Source organism: Sclerotinia sclerotiorum, genomic scaffold, assembly GCF_000146945.2.
Source record: "Sclerotinia sclerotiorum 1980 UF-70 scaffold_6 genomic scaffold, whole genome shotgun sequence".
Taxonomy (NCBI): domain Eukaryota; kingdom Fungi; phylum Ascomycota; class Leotiomycetes; order Helotiales; family Sclerotiniaceae; genus Sclerotinia; species Sclerotinia sclerotiorum.
In genome coordinates this window covers 1,717,220-1,736,146 of record NW_001820830.1, presented here as the reverse complement: position 1 = coordinate 1,736,146, position 18,927 = coordinate 1,717,220, and the positions used below count along the sequence as shown (strand labels likewise).

The 18,927-nt window shown below is 43.1% G+C and overlaps 6 protein-coding genes across 6 annotated transcripts; 3 read left to right on the top strand and 3 right to left on the bottom strand.

Annotated features, from left to right (window-relative positions):
- Positions 1 to 1,258: 1,258 nt before the first annotated feature.
- SS1G_05485 (hypothetical protein) lies at positions 1,259 to 3,007 on the top strand (the record flags this gene model as incomplete). Its single annotated transcript, XM_001594007.1, has 1 exon — positions 1,259 to 3,007. One exon carries the CDS (start codon positions 1,259 to 1,261, stop codon positions 3,005 to 3,007), a length of 1,749 nt encoding a protein of 582 aa, XP_001594057.1.
- A 540-nt stretch (positions 3,008 to 3,547) lies between these two features.
- On the bottom strand, positions 3,548 to 9,160 carry SS1G_05484 (hypothetical protein; the record flags this gene model as incomplete). Its single annotated transcript, XM_001594006.1, has 4 exons — positions 3,548 to 5,036; positions 5,145 to 5,223; positions 5,738 to 7,645; positions 7,882 to 9,160. The coding sequence occupies 4 exons, from the start codon at positions 9,158 to 9,160 to the stop codon at positions 3,548 to 3,550; spliced, it is 4,755 nt and encodes a 1,584-aa protein (XP_001594056.1).
- A 937-nt stretch (positions 9,161 to 10,097) lies between these two features.
- Positions 10,098 to 11,306, bottom strand: SS1G_05483 (hypothetical protein; the record flags this gene model as incomplete). The annotated part of the gene is made up of 1 exon (XM_001594005.1): positions 10,098 to 11,306. The coding sequence occupies one exon, from the start codon at positions 11,304 to 11,306 to the stop codon at positions 10,098 to 10,100; it is 1,209 nt and encodes a 402-aa protein (XP_001594055.1).
- Positions 11,307 to 11,714: 408 nt separating this feature from the next.
- Positions 11,715 to 14,656, bottom strand: SS1G_05482 (hypothetical protein; the record flags this gene model as incomplete). Its single annotated transcript, XM_001594004.1, has 3 exons — positions 11,715 to 14,138; positions 14,193 to 14,596; positions 14,653 to 14,656. 3 exons carry the CDS (start codon positions 14,654 to 14,656, stop codon positions 11,715 to 11,717), a joined length of 2,832 nt encoding a protein of 943 aa, XP_001594054.1.
- A 616-nt stretch (positions 14,657 to 15,272) lies between these two features.
- Positions 15,273 to 16,944, top strand: SS1G_05481 (predicted protein; the record flags this gene model as incomplete). The annotated part of the gene is made up of 4 exons (XM_001594003.1): positions 15,273 to 15,732; positions 16,035 to 16,252; positions 16,382 to 16,516; positions 16,675 to 16,944. The coding sequence occupies 4 exons, from the start codon at positions 15,273 to 15,275 to the stop codon at positions 16,942 to 16,944; spliced, it is 1,083 nt and encodes a 360-aa protein (XP_001594053.1).
- Positions 16,945 to 17,353: 409 nt separating this feature from the next.
- Positions 17,354 to 18,251, top strand: SS1G_05480 (predicted protein; the record flags this gene model as incomplete). The annotated part of the gene is made up of 3 exons (XM_001594002.1): positions 17,354 to 17,399; positions 17,552 to 18,027; positions 18,093 to 18,251. The coding sequence occupies 3 exons, from the start codon at positions 17,354 to 17,356 to the stop codon at positions 18,249 to 18,251; spliced, it is 681 nt and encodes a 226-aa protein (XP_001594052.1).
- Positions 18,252 to 18,927: the final 676 nt, after the last annotated feature.

Below are 18,927 nucleotides of genomic sequence, written 5' to 3'. Positions count from 1 at the left end.
CCAGGCTTCCCTATTAACAAAGTCAAGCAACCCGATCCTGACCCACTAGCGTATATACGATATTCATGTACCTACTGGGTCAATCATTTTATAGATGGAAATCCCCCAAAAACAGAAAACCATATTCAAAATAATAGCAAAGTCTATAATTTTCTAACAGAGCATTTGTTGCATTGGTTGGAGGTCATGAGCTTGATGGAAAACATTTCTGGGTGCATTGTTGCAATAAGTTCTTTAGAAAATTATATCTTGGTAAGTCAAAACAGCTTCAAATAGCTTCAAATAACTTCAACTGATAAATGTGAAGGTTGAGAAAGCTCCTGAACTTTCCGCTTATATTCATGATGCCAAGCGCTTCGTCCTTTATAACCGAGTAGGAATTGAACAAGCTCCTCTTCAAATCTATTGCTCAGCCCTTTTCTTTGCTCCAGAGAATAGTATTATTCGAAAAATATTTCAAAAAAGTATCCCGAGTTGGATTTATAAAATATCAAGGACAAGATCGAGTTGGAGTGCCGCCCTTCAAACGCTCGAGGGTCATTCGAATTGGGTTAATTCAGTTGCCTTCTCACCAGATGGTACAATAGTAGCTTCGGGCTCTGAAGATCAAAAAATCCGGCTTTGGGATGCGGCCACGGGCGAATCGCTTCAAACGCTCGAGGGTCATCGGGGTGGGGTTTATTCAGTTGCCTTCTCATCAGATGGTACAAAGATAGCTTCAGGCTCTTACGATCAAACAATCCGGCTCTGGGATACGGCCACGGGCGAATGGCTTCAAACGCTCGAGGGTCATCGGCGTGGGGTTTATTCAGTTGCCTTCTCATCAGATGGTACAAAGGTAGCTTCGGGCTCTTACGATCAGACAATCCGGCTCTGGGATGCAGCGACGGGCGAATCGCTTCAAACGCTCAAGGGTCATCGGCGTGGGGTTTATTCAGTTGCCTTCTCATCAGATGGTACAAAGGTAGCTTCAGGCTCTTACGATCAAACAATCCCTGCTCTGGGATACGGCGACGGGCGAATCGCTTCAAACGCTCAAGGGTCATCGGCGTGGGGTTTATTCAGTTGCCTTCTCATCAGATGGTACAAAGGTAGCTTCGGGCTCTTACGATCAGACAATCCGGCTTTGGGATACGGCCACGGGCGAATCGCTTCAAACGCTCAAGGGTCATTCGTCTTCGGTTTGGTCAGTTGCCTTCTCATCAGATGGTACAAAGGTAGCTTCGGGCTCTGAAGATCATACAATCCCGACTCTGAGATGCGGCCGACGGGCGAATCGCTTCAAACGCTCAAGGGTCATCGGGGTTCGGTTAGATCAGTTGCCTTCTCATCAGATGGTACAAAGGTAGCTTCAGGCTCTGAAGATCATACAATCCGGCTCTGGGATGCGGCCACGGGCGAATCGCTTCAAACGCTCAAGGGTCATTCGTCTTCGGTTAATTCAGTTGCCTTCTCATCAGATGGTACAAAGGTAGCTTCAGGCTCTTCCGATCAGACGATCCGGCTATGGGATGCAGCGACGGGCGAATCGCTTCAAACGCTCAAGGGTCATCGGGGTGGGGTTTATTCAGTTGCCTTCTCACCAGATGGTACAAAGGTAGCTTCAGGCTCTTACGATCAGACAATCCGGCTCTGGGATACGGCGACGGGCGAATCGCTTCAAACGCTCAAGGGTCATCGGGGTGGGGTTTATTCAGTTGCCTTCTCATCAGATGGTACAAAGGTAGCTTCAGGCTCTTCTGATCAGACAATCCGGCTCTGGGATACGGCGACGAGCGAATCGCTTCAAACGCTCGAGGGTCATTCGGGTTGGGTTTATTCAGTTGCCTTCTCACCAGATGGTACAAAGGTAGCTTCAGGCTCTTCCGATCAGACAATCCGGCTCTGGGATACGGCGACGGGCGAATCGCTTCAAACGCTCATGGGTCATTCGGGTTGGGTTTATTCAGTTGCCTTCTCACCAGATGGTACAAAGGTAGCTTCAGGCTCTTCCGATCAGACAATCCGGCTCTGGGATACGATCACGGGCGAATCGCTTCAAACGCTCGAGGGTCATACGGGTGGGGTTAATTCAGTTGCCTTCTCACCAGATGGTACAAAGGTAGCTTCGGGCTCTTACGATCAGACAATCCGGCTTTGGGATACGGCCACGGGCGAATCGCTTCAAACGCTCATGGGTCATGCGGGTTCGGTTTGGTCAGTTGCCTTCTCACCAGATGGTACAAAGATAGCTTCAGGCTCTTACGATCAAACAATCCGGCTTTGGGACACGGCGACGAGCGAATGGCTTCAAACGCTCGAGGGTCATACAGGTTGGATTAGATCAGTTGCCTTCTCACCGGATGGTACAAAGATAGCTTCAGGCTCTGAAGATCAAACAATCCGGCTTTGGGATACGGCGACGGGCGAATGGCTTCAAACGCTCATGGGTCATGCGGGTTCGGTTAATTCAGTTGCCTTCTCATCAGATGGCACAAAGATAGCTTCAGGCTCTTCCGATCAAACAATCCGGCTTTGGGATACGGCGACGGGCGAATGGCTTCAAACGCTCGAGGATTATTCGGGTTCGGTTTCTTCAGTTGCCTTCTCACCAGATGGTACAAAGATAGCTTCAGGCTCTTCCGATCAAACAATCCGGCTTTGGGACACGGCGACGGGCGAATGGCTTCAAACGCTCGAGGGTCATACAGGTTGGATTAGATCAGTTGCCTTCTCACCGGATGGTACAAAAGTAGCTTCGGGCTCTGGCGATCAAACAATCCGGCTCTGGGATGCAGCGACGGGCGAATCGCTTCAAACTCTCAAAAATCATTCGGGTTTAGAGGCATCCTCAGCCTTTGAACGGTACTTTATATCAAATCATTGGATAGCTGAAAGATTAGATGAAGAAGTCCGAAATATTTTTTGGCTACCTCCAGACTATCGGCCAACTAGTGCATATTTTTGTAACAGAGTTATAGTCATGGCATTTTCCACCGGTGGCATTTTATTTCTGAAATTTGAGTGAAAATTTCATATTATCTAAGTAAAAATCAGTTTCAATATATCCATTTTTGACTAACTTATTTATGTCTTGAATATAATATCCTTTTATTTTTTTTTCTCTCTCTTTAACAGAGAGGTTGGGGGAAGTCTATGATTATATAGACTTTCTATTTGCCACCTTGATTCCAATATGTTCTAGTGTAGTGATGTGGTAGTTTTTTTTTTTTTTTTTTTTTTTTTTTAACGTCTACACTGAGTCTATGATTATCTAAGACGGCTAGGAGCTTTGTAGGCTTCTAACAATAGTAAATGGAGGGTGGCTGGCCTTATTCGACCGTAGCTAATACAGGTTGGGGAGATTGAAAGCCTCAATCTTCTAATGTTTGAATGGGGGAAGTGAAAACTAATACTAGGGAACCAAGCCCGCCTTACAGATACTCTCGTATTCAAGTAAGAGGAATAACAAATGAAATGTAATGAAATTTGACATTAGGGTGATTGCCCAAATTGACCAAATTGACCAAATTGACCAAATTGACCAAATTGGCCATAATTGATCAATTCAATCACAATCTTCCGGTCCACCCCCTTCTTCTCCACCTTCTTCCTCTTCTTCTTCATGCATTCTATTGAGGTGCCATGATCTGGTGGCTATTCTCGTCGCCTCGATAAATTCGAGGGTCTTGATGATTCCTGCTTTAGTGTGAAGCAGATATTTCATGGTAGGTCGGACTGTGGGGTTATCCTTATTGAGGGTTTTCCTTGCCATTTTATATAAAGGACAACTGAGCAGAAGATGATCAGGAGATTCCTTTCCCCCACATCTACAATTGTCATTAGAGGAGATACCGAATCGTTTCAAATAAGATTTGAAGTATCCGTGTCCAATTTTGAGTTGGAACAGAGCACAGATTGTGCTTCTTTTGATGTTTCCTGGAACTCTGATTTTTGAGCTGATCTTCCAGGGGTAGTTTCTTGAATATGTTGACGATGGTTGATGAAAGTTGTTAGTGTTAAGGATGGCTATCCAGTTCTCTGATTTCATTCTTTTTATATCCATTCCAATAAAGGCATAACTGGTTTCGTGAGATGAGGATGGTATTTTGGTCGCCTCTTTTGCAAGAGAATCAGCTAGCTCATTTCCTTGTACAGATGTATGTCCGGGGACCCAATTGAGAGAGATTTCGGCTCCTTTATTTTGAATAGCTTCCGCAGCTTTTATAGCTTTGATTTGGCATGATTGACCAGGTGAATCGGAAGGGGTTTTCAGCCGGAATAATCCTGCTTGATTATCTGAGTATATCTTGAACTTGTTTCCTGGCTGGGCTATTAAATTTGCGTATTCGATCGCTTTAGTAACTCCTAGAAGCTCACCGTTATAGACAAGCTGATTCACGCCTATATTGATAGTCTCTTGATATGAGATTCGGCCATTTGGTAAGATGACTACTATCCCGATCCCAACCCCTATTCCCTCTAGAGTGGATGAGGCATCAGTGTATATGGTAATGGTATTTTTGCATCTATATTTGAAAGCCAGATTGTGGATCATCGCAGCTTCTTCTTTTCCTAATTTGCTGATATTGACTCTATATGGAACTTCCTTCTTCCAAGGAGGGAAGTAGAAATGATGAATTCTTTCCAAAGTGAGGGGATCGAAGTCTTTCTGGATTGAGTTTTTGATCTTTTCGAGTTGAGTAGGTTTTAATTGCTTTCTTTGAGGGGTTGCAACTACATCTTGATTTTCCTTTTCTGTAGCCAGCTTTGTAGCTATTAAATTGACAGGATGAGAAGGGGAGATTTTCAATAATCTGAAGGCGTATTGTTTGATTCCAGCATTAAGCCTTACTTCTGGAGGGCACAATGCGGCTTCTATTTCCATTGGTTTTATTGGTGAGGTTTTGAATACTCCTAGGATTTTTCGAAGGGCGAGGTTTTGCAAGGATTGAAGGATTTTCTTGAATTGGTTTTGCCCTTTCCACCATAAAATTGAACCGTAATCAGCTATGCTGGTGACGCATGCCATATAGAGCTGTCTCATTGCCTTGGGACTAAGGCCTTTTTCAGAATTAGCAAGTCTAGCCATTCGGTAGAATGAGGTTTTAGCCTGGGTAGCTCGGATTGTGACATGTTGTTTGAAACTGAGGCCAGGGTCGAACCATATGCCTAGCCATCTGACTAGTGTTGAGGGTTGAATTATCTCCTCGTTCGGAAGCTTGATTGAGGCTGTCTTCGTATCTTTGGATGTAGAGAAGTGTATTAGTTCCGTCTTCGCTAGATGTTGACCTCCTGGGATCTTGGCAGCATATGCATGTATATTGCATGATGCATATAAGGAGCAAACAAAACTCAACTTTTAATTCATTCTTTCCTTTTTGGTATACTGTTTGTTTGCTTTCAATATTTTGATTTCAAAGCACTTTAATTCCGAAGGCCGAATACCTAACCTATTCCTTCATTTTTTTTTCAATATATACTCGCAGCTTAACTGCTCAGCTAGAAAATCAATCAATTCAATCTGATGCTCTTTCTAGTCTCAAGAAACCCAACACTAGATCAAATTGAATAGCATTTTCTTTGCCCAGAGCATATATCTGTTTAGTTGCTCTTTCGAGGGAGATGATGTTCTTTTTCCAGGATGTTGAAAATGTTGTTAAAGCTATATCATCTATATATGAGAGATATTTGATTGAATTTGCTGAGAATAGATCTCGAATATAAATTAAGAAGAGGATTGGCGAAATAGGGCTACCTTGGGGGATCCCGGTATTGATCGGTTTGAAGGTTTCAATTTGGCCATCGAATGAGAGCTTGAGTAGCCTTTCCTTCAAAAAAGATGAGATCCAGGCGATTAGGCTGGTTGGGAGGTTTAGATTCTTGCAGATATCTAATAATTTGTTCATAGATACATGATCAAAGGCGCCTTTAACATCCAGGAAGAGAGTTGAGGTTTTCTTCTTGGATCTTGAATTTCTTTCGATTTCGGTAGTGAGTAAGATTGCTGTATCGATGGCTGATTTCTTTTGTCTTCCACCCATTTGAGAGTAATGAAGTAATTGCGTAGTTTCCGCTAAGTAGCTAAGCCTTTGAGCTAGAATTCTTTCACTTATTTTGCCAAGGCAATTTAGTAGGGCGATAACTCTATAAGCTTTTGGGGCCGAGTAATCTGGTTTTGAAGGTTTCTTGAGTATCGCTCCAGTGGCTTGTTTCCAGCAAGAAGGATGGTAACCAAGGTTGATAAGATGACTGAAGAGGGTGAAGAATGCTTTTGGTATTGCTTTGTACGCTTGAATAATGATATCTTGAGTGATCCCATCGGGGCCAGGGGTCTTTCCTTTGATTTTTGCAGAGCACGCGTTTAGGAGTTCGCTCTCTGTAAGATCAGGCCATTCCCATTTCTTAGATTGTTTATAGCTTTCCCAATTGGGCGGTGGGGTGAATGGGGGAGGAGGAAATAGGGTCGATCTAAATGCAGAGCATTTTCCCTCGAAAGAATTTTCTAGTTTAGAGGGATTGGATTGAATATTCGGGATTTGTTCAGTTTGTATATCTTTTGTGTATGACATTGCCTTGAATATGGATTGGGTATCCTCTTTTTCAAGGAACTCATTCCAATGGTTTTTCTTTGCTGTTTTAATAGCTTGGAAATAATGATTCCTGGCTGACTGATAGATTTTCTTGAACATATCGTCTTCCGGGTAAAGTTTGGCGTTCTCAAATGCATTAGAGAGTCGTTTTCGAAGGGCTTTCAGCTCTGGGGACCACCAGGGTTTAGCTCTTTTTGTGGACTTGATTCTCGGTATACTGGTTTCAGCCGAATAAGTGATTATTCGGGTGAATTCTTTTGCAGCATCATCCAATACTTGTATGTATTGGCTCTTGTCGAGAAGGGAATCAAGAGAGTTGGATTCTGAGGTAGCGATATTAAGGTATTCACTCGAATTTAAGGTAGTTGATATCGATATTTTCGATTTGAGGGTATTCGCGAATTTTTCCCAATCCGCAAGTTTTGTATTGAATCTTGCTGGCTGAGCTATATTCGTTGTACGGGATAAAGTGCCCTTTACTTCAAAGAGAATGCTTAAGTGATCTGATCCAAGATCCGGGAGGACTTGCCAATCAGTGATATAGGGAGATACTGAATCTGTGGCTAAAGTAAGGTCTAAGACACTTGGATTTGTCATATTTGTTCGATAAAAGGTGCTTGTGCCTGGTTCGTTAAATAGAATGAGATTGTGATCCTCAAACCATTCGGTGAGTAGGTCGGCATTTGAGCTTTTGTTAGAGAAGGGGTCCCACCAAGGGTGATGGGAGTTGAAATCTCCTACGAGGATGGTGTGATGAGTAAGAGGGGTATTGTAAAGGCATCTTTCGATGGTGTGGCCTTTTTCTTTGGCTTGGTCCGCTTCATTGTAGATATTGATGAGTTGTATTGTATGTTTTCCTTGAGTGATATCAATGATTTGAATATCTGGATCATTAGGGGAGTTGGGAGCTAGGGCTACTAGCGGTTTGAATCCTTTTGAAATGTAGATCATAGTTCGGGGACGCAGGTTCGGAGGATTATTTGGGAGGAGTTGAGAGAAGCTGGAGTGGGCAATGGATCTGGTTGAGGAGAAGTCTTTCTCAGGATTCGAGAGGATCCAGGGTTCTTGAATGACTATGAGATCAATTTTGAGTTCTAAAGCAAGTTGAAGAGCACTTTCGGTTGCTTGAGGGCTCTTGTTTAGATTGATTTGAAGAATGCGAGTATTGTTGTACAGCATTAGTTGGATTTCTTGATGGTTGATAGATATACTTCGCATACTTTCGAGTTGGCTTTGTGTTCTCCTTTACAATTAACACATTTGACACTTAGATGTTGACATGGTTTGCCTTTTGCTTGGCAGATTATACAGAAATGACCGACTGTAGCATGATTATTACTGCAAAGTCCGCAAGCTGGAGGTTTTTTGCAGTATGATTCGTTATGGCCGAATCCCTGGCATCTGTTACATTGGGATGAAGGAGTAGATGGATAGAATCTTTCTACTCTAACACTAATGCCTGCAATATATAGCCTTTTCTGGATAGCTATATCTGCTTCTTTTTGTGTAGCAAATGCAATGACTATTGCTCCGTCTTGTTGTTTGGCTCTCTTGGAGGCATTAGTAAGCCAGTAAGGAGTACCCATAATACTGAGCCCTGGGTTGAAGGTATTGACTTCCTCTTTGATTAGGTCCATACCTTTCAGACCTGAGAATTCCTGAATTGGGATTTTGTGAATGATGACTTTATGCCAGGGTTTATCGATTTGTATTCTTTCGGCATCAAGGATTTTGTCCCAGATTTCCTTCTTTTCCATCAGGAATTGTGCATTGAAAGGGCTGTTAGTGGTTAGTATAAAATTGCCGCTCCTTGTAGTAGTGATGGCTGAGATGACTGGTCCATTGATTTCTGCTTTCTTGAAGGCTTCGTTGACTTTATTCCTTGTATTTAATGGTGTAAAAGAGGGTGGCTGATAAATAAGAGGTTTGATGAGGATTAGTCGTTTGCTTGGGGCTTCTTCCTTTTGTTCTGTAGTTTTCTGTTTTGTGGGTTTTCCCTTTGTAATTAGGTTCCATTCTTCTGAGGTTTTGGTGATAGTGGCATAGCTAGCTTTGGTTCCAGGGGCGTTTATTATAGGGGGGATCATATGACTGGGGAGGTTTGAAAGGTGGTTGGCTTGCTTTTCGATCCGCTTGGTGGCATTTTCTAGATGGGAGATTTGTGATGTGATGATATTTGAGGCTTTTGTGAGTTTTCCTTTTTCAAGATATTCACGAAATATTTCGATTAAGTCTAGGACTTTCGATTGTTCTTCGGTATCCTCTTCTAGGGAGGCAGCTAGAATGAGTAGACTTCTAGCTTTTTGGATAGCTTCTTTTGGTGAGTTGATACGGGGTTCTGAGTGGCTGGGTTGTCGTCTTCGTTTATTATTGAATTGGAGCGTTGGGCGATTGATTGGTGATTTGAATGGATCATCAGAGCTCAAGGTATTGCACTGGGTTTGAAAGTTGAAGGGTTGGGAGGGGGTAGGACTGGAGAGGATGAATGGCGGGCTATTGCTTCTTTCATGGGTTTGTTCAGTGTAGTTCACTTGGCATGGAGTGCCTAAGATCACTTTTGGGAAGTTCGATTGAGTGGTCCCCGTCATTGATGAAGGGGGTGAAAATTTCACGCGTTTTAGCGTGGTTTCACGTGTTTTTGGAAGTCGACGACAGTATCACAACAACTACTGGTTCAATTTCTTTGGGGACAATTGCGTTCGATTGATGCTGATTTGTTTAGTGCAAATGAGATATAAAAAGGGTGTATTTCGAAAAATAATTTTTCTTCAAAATTTGTTGTGTCTAAGACTATCAACTATCAATGCTTATATGCTGCATCATGTATTGTTTTCACCCATATGAATGTTTCCTGCATGCCTCAATCACCACAACGCGACCGGGGTCGAGGAATTTACTCTTCGACCCACACGTAAATGCGTTTACCCCTGATCTCAAGAGGCTTTTTGAGAAGAAGGAAAATGAAAGCGAAGCCATTCTACTATAAGATCAAATCAATTTATCCACAGAGATCTCTCTCCGAAAGTTCCATGCCCCTGAAATTCCTCATCGAAGATAGGAGGCCATTCCCATCCTGATCCACAAAATACACAGATAATGACGCCAATATCCTATATCGTCCACCGCAAAGTATTGAATTTCGTTCATTCCGGGGCCCTGTTGTACCCGACTTGCTCGGAAGGAATTCCCTACTTTTCGACTTTCGCGACATTTGTATAGTTATGAGAAATATTAGAAGCTGTTGTGGAAGGGATTACGCAGGTATTTGAGGCTTATAATCGCATTCGTGTGTGAGCGACTAAAAGCGGCCTTGAGAATACTACTCGAGCTCCAGAGGGAATTTTTTAAGTCTTTGATATTCAAAATGGCTCGATTCGGGATACGAAACAAAACCACCTAGTATCAGGAGTGAGCTCGAAAGGTGTAGAAGTATTAATTGATTTGTTCGGAAGAGATCCTAATATCGTCAAATTCGTTGTTAGATTTGTGATATGAAATCCAAAAGGAGCTCTGGAGGGCGTCCGGCTATGTTGTTCGTTTTCGGTCGGTATTTATATGTATGGTTCGGCATCCTGGATATATTGATTCTTTACCGTTGTTTTCTTTGGTGCTCGGCTTCCACTTCGATGTAGGGAAGTATGACTCAGCCTTTGAAGCGGATAACGTGCTGTTCGAATAGCTTCTAGTGGTAATGGGTGCCTCCAAAGCACTTTCCACTAGTTCTAGAAAAGATTCATGAGAATCCTCATCATATGGTGCTTCTTCATTGAGTGGTTGTTCAAGTGGTACTTGTTCAGATAGCGTTTCTGGTGGAGTCCAAAATTTTTGTATGTTCATATTAAGGTCAAATTCGTACTCTTCTGCAGCTCTTTCGACATCTTGTTCAATAAGCAACAAATTCCTCAACGCATTACCAAGAACACGAGACATTTCATTGTCAACAACATATACGCCCTTGGCCAAATCCCTGAAGGCAGCTTTCTCCAATTGTCGCAATGCTTTATTGAATTGTACGACTGTACGTGCCGCAGCACCTTCTGTGGCCTTATGCTCTTCTGTGATCTGCACATCGAATGGAAGCCATTTGTCAACCTCGATTCGGTCCACATTCAAATCCTTTTGGTTCAAAGTTCCGCTAAATAAAGATGCCATGAAAGGAGTGACAGCAGTTGTGCGGTGCATAACAAGATTGTTGTCGCTGATAAGAGCAAGGGTGCTGAAGGATAATAACCTAGCGTTCCCTTTTGATGGTGATTTGATGCCCTCAATGTCCAGACTGGGGCGCTGTTTGGGGTTGTTAATGGAAGAAGGATGTATCGAGACGTGAATTTTTTCATTAGTCACAATTTGATATCTGGATGTGTGGTTATCCCATGTACCAATATGCGGGTACAAGCCCTGCACAAGAAGTGCCCTGATTAAGCCGTCTTGATCCGAGTTCTCATTCAACAGAGCCCCGCCATATCCTATACCGGATCCATGGGCGACAGCTGTCTGAGAACTTTGTATGAAGCCGTTGCGCTGAAGCGCCTGTTGGATTAATACCATGGATCGTTTTGCTTTTTCATAATTCGCTACACTAAGGAATTTCTGATGTGCAAATGAGCGCATGATTTCAGGTCCATCAACTTCTTCCAGATTACGAAGCGCACGGAATGCATTGAGCATGGCGATGTGATCGCTCTTGGATGCCTTTGCAAACCCTCTCATTGCCGAATCAGATTCTTCTTCCATGCCTAGTGGGCTTACGTGAAGGTGGATGCCGTCGAGGGCCCCTAAAATTATCATAGAATCCAAGCAACGAAAAATTATTCCGAGAAGTATCATTTTGCCGAGTGCCGGGCGCAGCGGTAGCTTTCCAAGTAAACTTCCCAGAGGAGTGATCGCTTCAGTATCGGTGAGTGCCCCAAGTGTTTTGAGGCTTTCAACGCTTGACTGTATTGCTTGTGATGATGGGGGCTCTGGAGCGCCAGCTAAGAAATCTTGAATGGGTTCGGGGTAACCCAGAACTTTAATTGCAAGACAAGTGCTCTGCAAATCGACACGACGCATTCCTGGGCGAGAAATTGTTTTTAGGGAATCGTAACGACGTTTCCTGCATCATGTCAATCGTGAAATGTGAAAAGGGGTTGGACGAATGACTCACGAAAAGAGAGCGTAATAACTACCGTTCTTAACACGGCCCGCTCGACCAGATCTCTGTTTCACGCTTGACTTGCTAACCCATTTACAAGGCAATGACCAAATTCGTAACTTCTGGTGGAAATTATCTTCCTTGTGCTTCCCAGTATCCACGACATATTGGACATCGTTGACGGTGATCGAAGTCTCAGCCACGTTCGTGGCTAGAATGATCTTTCGACAACCTTGGGGAACTGGCTTGAAGACTTCTGGATTTTCATCTGAAGTAGAAGAGTGTAATTTGAAAATCTTGAACTTATCCTCGTTGTTGAAGTCTACATCAAGAATTTTTTGCGTCCTGAGGATCGTTTCAACTGCATTGATACTCCGTAAGCCTGGCAAGAAAAGTAATATTGCACCATCCTCTGTGGTTTGCGCTATGTGTGCAATCACAACGGCAGCTAAATCAACAGGTATTAGGCCCTCCACAAGATCCATTTTCATCTGATTTTGTAGACTATCGGGATCATCGTCGTGGCTGTCCCATCTAATCACAGAGTCAACCTTCTCTCTCTCAACACCAACCGGCGGATTGGATTTCTTATCATTTTCTTCACTCTTCAGATAACGTTGAGTCGGACTAGAATCAAGAAGGCCCCAAATGGCATGGTTTCTTGGATATGTTTCTTTGAAATTGTCCATGATATTCTCAAGATAATGCCTTTCGACTGGAAAAGCTCGACCCTCAACATGAAGAATTGGGCAGGAAACATCTCCTACGGTCGATGCCGTTGAAGCGAAGTACTCTTGAAACATTTCAGCGTCCACGGTGGCGCTCATGAAGCACACTTTAGGATTCCTTTTCCCGGATTCTATTCTCTCTTTTATAAGTTTTCTTAACATAGTCAAAAGAAAATCAATACTTATATCTCTCTCGTGTACCTCATCAATAATAAGATGCGATATGTTATCAAGTAGATCATCGGGAGAGTGAATTAATTGTTGTAAGACGATTCCTGTGGTACAATATGTGATGCTTCCTCTAAGATTGGGAAGCTTGGCATTGGAACCTATTTTGTATCCCACTTGATCGCACAACTCTTGACCGCGTTCTTCGGCGACACGTTGAGCTACTGAAGTCGCCGCTATTCTTCGCGGCTGTGTGCAGATGATCCTGCATGTTCCACCTTTCCATTTGCGAATACAATCATCCAAAATGATCTGAGGCAGTTGAGTCGTCTTTCCACTCCCGGTTTTCCCGACGATAATTGAGTATTGATTGCTTTCAACGTGGCTCAGTACCTCAGAAGCATGCTTGTTTAAAGGAAGTAAAGTCCCGCGGCGTTTTCCAGCCAGCCTTTGGCGGTACCACATAAGCAAATCACGGGAACGTCGCTCAGTCCTTATGCCAAAATATAAAAGGGGATTTTCGAGGGGACGTGGAAAAAAAGAGACATCATAACCCACAGGTTCATCCGTAAGTGGTGTAGATGAACCTAACTTTGAAGTAGTTTCTACCGTACGCTGCATTAGATGCTGACTACTCTGCTGTACTTCAAGCTCCATAGGCTGAGCTTTGCCGACGTACTTTCCAGTTCTTGAGTCTAGATTCTCCATATAACGCAAGAGTAGCTCAGGTCGTTGCTTGACTATTGTGACTGCAGCCACTAGTAGAGTTAGCGTTTCAAGACCATGAGAACTGTTTCTTTTAATGACCTGGCCAATTAGTTCATGAGCACTAGTTTTAGACTCTTTAGCAAAGGCTTGACCTGTCCAAAGACCGCCCTCGCGTATTACGTTAATGGCTATTTTAGCATTGTGATCATTGTAGAAATCCATGAAGTTTTTCGCATTTCCAGTGCTTAGAAAGATTGGTCCTTCGAATGGATCAGAAGGTACGGCATTTGCAATGTGATATTTTTCAGCTTGTTTTTTGAAATTTACACAAGCCTGGGCCTCCACGAGGCCGAGAGAGTCTCCAATTGCGGTTGCATGGATGCCATGTTCAGGCAAGGAGATCTCAACGGTAAAAAATTTCTTTGGAGATCTAACCTTTCCTGACATGGTGAAATTGTTCGAAATATATCTTTTGGAACGCTTTTGGACATTAACTGTGTATCTAGGAACATGTAGGTATCTTGCTGCATAGTTAAAAACCTCGCGGGTGACATGGCTACTATGTGGAATTTCTTCTTGTGGCTCCTCTACTGGTGTCGGTTCTGTTGCTAGGTTTTTTCGTGCTGCTAATCGTGCTATCAGGTTTGATATTTCCGACGATGCCATTACTGGTGCCGTATCTGTGGGCTGAACATTAGTATTGCTCAACTCTTTCTTTACGTCTTTTGAAATACATTTTGGTGCTACAAAGGATAATAAGGCATCCAATTGTTGCTTCTCTTCGAGCAGGAGAAGTAGTTGCAAAATTGCCGCATTTGTGGCTCGAGCCTGGAATATTTTATCAGTAAAACGTTCTCACCGTCTTCAAAGAACTGGACTTACATTTTGGGTGGAAGTCGCACTGGTCTTCAGCGGAGGTACACCTGGGAGGTTGCATGTCAAATTACATTCAATGAGATCTTTGTCGCCGTTGGTTGCCTTAATATACTTAGTCTCGTACTCAAAAGTACACGGCGCTCTTTGTTGCACGAGATGTGAGATATCCCACAGAGAAGCCAAGAAAAAGGCGTCCCTGTGTCTGGATGTGCCTAAGTTGATAGCCTTGGCTAAAAACGGGTGTTTCTCCAAAATTTTATCTACCGCTTCCCAGTCAATTGTATCATTCAAAAACACGGCCGTCGGTGGAAGAGGCACTTCAAGCTCGCTTGGTAGACTGGAACCAGGGGGAATCTGGAACAAGCAATTGCTCGTATCGGGAGGCTGAGGTATCCCTTGAAGAGCAAGGGCTAATGAATGATGCCTCACGAATAAGTATTTTGGACTACGAATCCACTGTGCCGACGCATTACGGCAGTATAGTGGATTGAGCAGCCGACTGCGAAGAGTCTATAAATCTCAATTGATTGAACATCAAATGTGGATGAGAGAAGAACCAACCAGTTTCCTGAACATTTAATTATTAGGTAAAGTAAGGCTTCGAAGCCTCACTTCGTGACAGTAGGCGAGAGCATTAAGAAGTTGTGCCTAGAGAGACGCAGGTAATGGAGGGGTTTTTTTTTCCTGGAGTGTGAAATTCGAGAGGTTTAAGGCGGTCTGTTTGGCAGAATCGGTAGAGGTGTCATGTGATTAGCCTCACATTGCCTTAGCTCTCCATACACGTGACGCTTGATAATCTTTACTCCCGCTCCACCTTTTAGTAGGCAACCACCTCGAAACGGAGAAGCTCTCGACACTAGTCTAGGTAGCGAGTAATGTCTATATTGAAGCTAGCTTATAAGTACATGTATTGGTATGATCAGATATAAAGATTGACCCAGTACGAAGTACGTGTATGCCTAGCTACCTACCATCATTATACATATACCGTCATTTATTTGATCTCACTTATTATTAATCATTTCCTTTCATTTCTTTTCATTCTCCATCTGTGAGTGCTAATTTTCAGTGTTTCCTTCGCGTATCATGTCTTATCAAATGCAAACACTGCCTGGAATCACCTTGCATGGTGAACCCGAAAAGACTGGAGTCTACGATCAGCAGGAGATAGTAACGATGATAAGTCAATATTACGAAGTACTCGCCCAAATGCTTTACTTCCCCTCATCTTACATCAAATATGCACCCCACGATCCTCCGATCGACGTGGATCTCGCCAAGAGCTATAATCTCGAGCCGCAAGTCATTGAACTTCTTCAAGCACTCCCATATGTTGAAGGCTATTGCAATGAAGATGAGTTTATTCTCGGTGGAAGTTTTGCCGACATGAGGGATCCGGAGGTGTTAAAGCAGAGTCGAGATCCCGGTTTCTGCTCTCCTGATGGAGGATTTGATGATGAGAATGGAGAGTATGTAAGACCCTGGGAGCTCTGTATCAATGAATGTGGAAATGGCGGGCCGATAATGTATCTTGATACGAGAAATGGTAAGATTTTGAGCTGTCATTATTACATCCTAAGCTGTTAGGACATTTGAAGTTTGGGCAGTACTCAAAATCACACCTTGATACTTTAACATTTCATCCCCAAATTCTTGCTCTAATTATATCCAATGTTCAAGCGGACTACAGCATGATGATATTTCTTTCCTGGTCGACAACTCCCAAATATATTTCTTTCGTCATGGTACATCTCAAATTCTCTCAGCAGTCAGACTCAATTCCAACAACTGTTACTTCGCCCCGAAGAGTTCATTTCATAATTCAAGCTCTATACTAACTAAAATCAGGTCACATAACAGTAATTGGCCAAGAATCCAGCCGTTGCGAAGATCCAGGTCTCTCTGGTTTTCCTGAACGTTCTGAAGGCCCTAACCGCAATTCGCACGCTCACTTACCCAGCCGCCATGCTAAGGAATTCTTTGAATACTGCAGAAATGGGCTCCTGAAACTCCAATGGATCCCGAGCTCTGAGGACCGTAAAATGGTCTATGAATCAGATGAAGAGGTATTCATTTCCTTTTTTTATTGTTATTCCGAAGCCAAATCGTTTCTTCACTCAAAATTGATATCAAACTTCTCTCGCAATTTTCTGCCTTCACAAAATTTCCTCGGATGATTCTCTAACAATGACCAGTATGGGGATTTAAAACGTCTCTTTCGCACCTACGGCTGGCCCCACAACTTTAACTCCGCTGGTTTTGACTCTGCCTACACACGCTGGCGCGAATTTATAGATGTTAAACAAATCGCCGCATACTGTGCCAAGGATGTGATACACGCGATCCACCACCTCGACCCGCTACGGAAGACCTGAACTCTCACTCCCGCCGCCTACCTAACGGGATCTGGGATCGCGATCCCGGTAAAGATCCAGCAGTGATTGAAGAATTGAACATAGTATTGAATGGGAGAAGATCAGAAGTACAGAGAGCAAATGTCATGCTAGAAAAAGCTATTGCTGGACACGGAGGCTGGGAAGGGGAAAGAGCAGAAATGGTTAAGGCGTGGAAGAAACATTTTGAGGATTCCATTGAGAGGGAAGAGAAAGATCTGAAGTGGCGGAAGGAGGAGGGGAAGAATTTTTGTAAGCAGGAGGAGGTCCGGAAGATAGAAGAGGAGATAAAAGATCTGAAGGAGGGATTGATGAATGTGGATAGACAGCCGATGACGGCGGAAAAGGCTGTTAGACCTTTGTAGAATTCTGTGACGGATGAGGAGAGAATTTTCAAAAGGCTTTTAGATTACAATTCAATATACTTAAAAGCTTGGATGAGGGGTCAGGGTACACATAATAGGATGAAAAATGTTATCAAACATTCTTTAGCAATTTCTATCATCAGTACCATTTAGTGGCTTCCTTTTCCTTATAATCGCATTTTCACCGAATCTTTGTCACCGGCTCAAAAAATAACCATATTCACTATGGTAACATTGAAAGCTCAAATCAGGTATTAATAACTAAATATTTTACCTTCACATAATAAATCTTCAAAGAGGTCACAACTTCACAGATAGCCACATTGAAGTTTAGCAACTTAAATACCAGCTCTCCATACCCTATTCGTTGCAAACCACCATCTCATTCCCATCCACCCAGAATATCACCATGTCCCTAGCCTGTTTCATGGACATACCCCATAATAAGCTCATCAGTAAAGTAACTTCCCAATATCCCTATTAAAACCCAAAACTAACACAAACCCACCAGAAAAACGGTGCAAAATTCTACCATTCGGCAGTTCGTCTCCCCATTCCTCCTCATCAATCCCCTAGCTCCAACCTTAACCACTAACCCACCCAAAAGATAACCATTACTACTACCTCAACGCCGAAGGATCGCAATACTACACTTGCGGAGCATGGAAACTACGTGTCAACACCACGGGCTACAGAATCTGGATACCGCAACAACGAGAATTTGCGTACGAGCCTGCGGAAATGCGTACGCGGTTTATTTATAATCGCATGCATAAGGTTATATATCGAGAAAAAAGAGAGGGGTTGTGTGATATAGGAGTTCCTAGTTTGGGGAGATTGATTGTGAGGTATAGGAGAGGGATTATGGAGTCGTGTTTGAGGAGTTTGGAGCGGGATTTGGAACGGAGAGGAGATAGTGTGCGAGAGAATGAATATTTTGATGAGTGGGAGATTGATTTGGGGGATTGGGAGTGGAAGGCTGGAAAGGGGTATGAGGGGTGGTTGGTGAGGGAGCGGAAGCGCTTGGAGGATAGAAGGGAGTATTCGGAGTATAACGTTTGGGTGGATATGGAGTTGGGGAGGGTAAGGAGGGATATGGGGCTTGGGATTGTGAAGAAAGTAAGCTTATTGAGACCGAGAGTACCAAGGAGGAACCCATTAAGCAGGAAACTGTTGAGGAGGAAAATACTACGCAGCGGTTTATCGAAAACGTCATTATCAAGCAAGAGAACACCACAGAGCAAGGATTCATCAAAAAGGAAGTCGTCGAATCGATTTTTATCAAAAAGGAGATCATGGAAGATTGAATTTTCAACTCCGAAACTTAATCAGGAAGCTAAGCTCCCAAACTCTACTATTCGAAATTGTTTGAGGTCTCGTTAACACCAAATTCATATCAGGTCTACCTTGAAAATTCTTCAACGATCACAAGATATAAGAGAGTAGGAATGTGTAATACTAAATTGATATAGAATGAGCATACTTTTCTTTTTTTAAAAAAAATTGCTGATTGGGATGAGGCAATGAATGCGTATATGGTGATGGTAACGGGTGGTTCCATTACTACTACTCTGCGGCTGTGGACCTGGTTTATTCTAAACACGAACAGTTTACATACTGGTATTTTAGCAATATTAATGAATATGCTTTGTGGAGGAACTGAATCTGGCTTTCTTCATGGCCGTGGACTTTCAGGCGGTCGGTCAAGTTGAAACTACAACTTGCAAGGTGATTTCATCTGGTGATTGCATAGGCGACTAAAAATAATAGTATGTTTCAAGAGAACGATATGAAGACGATGTTGGGGGATGAATGGGTCAGGTCAATTAAATGATGATGATGATCATGATGAAAAATACTGTTGAGATATGAAGTGAAAGTTCATATACACTCACCCACTAAGTTTAGTACCCTACTTTCCAGCCACCCCTAATTCCGGCCACCTTTTTATACCAAAAATCGAGATTTTCACCTATTAATAAC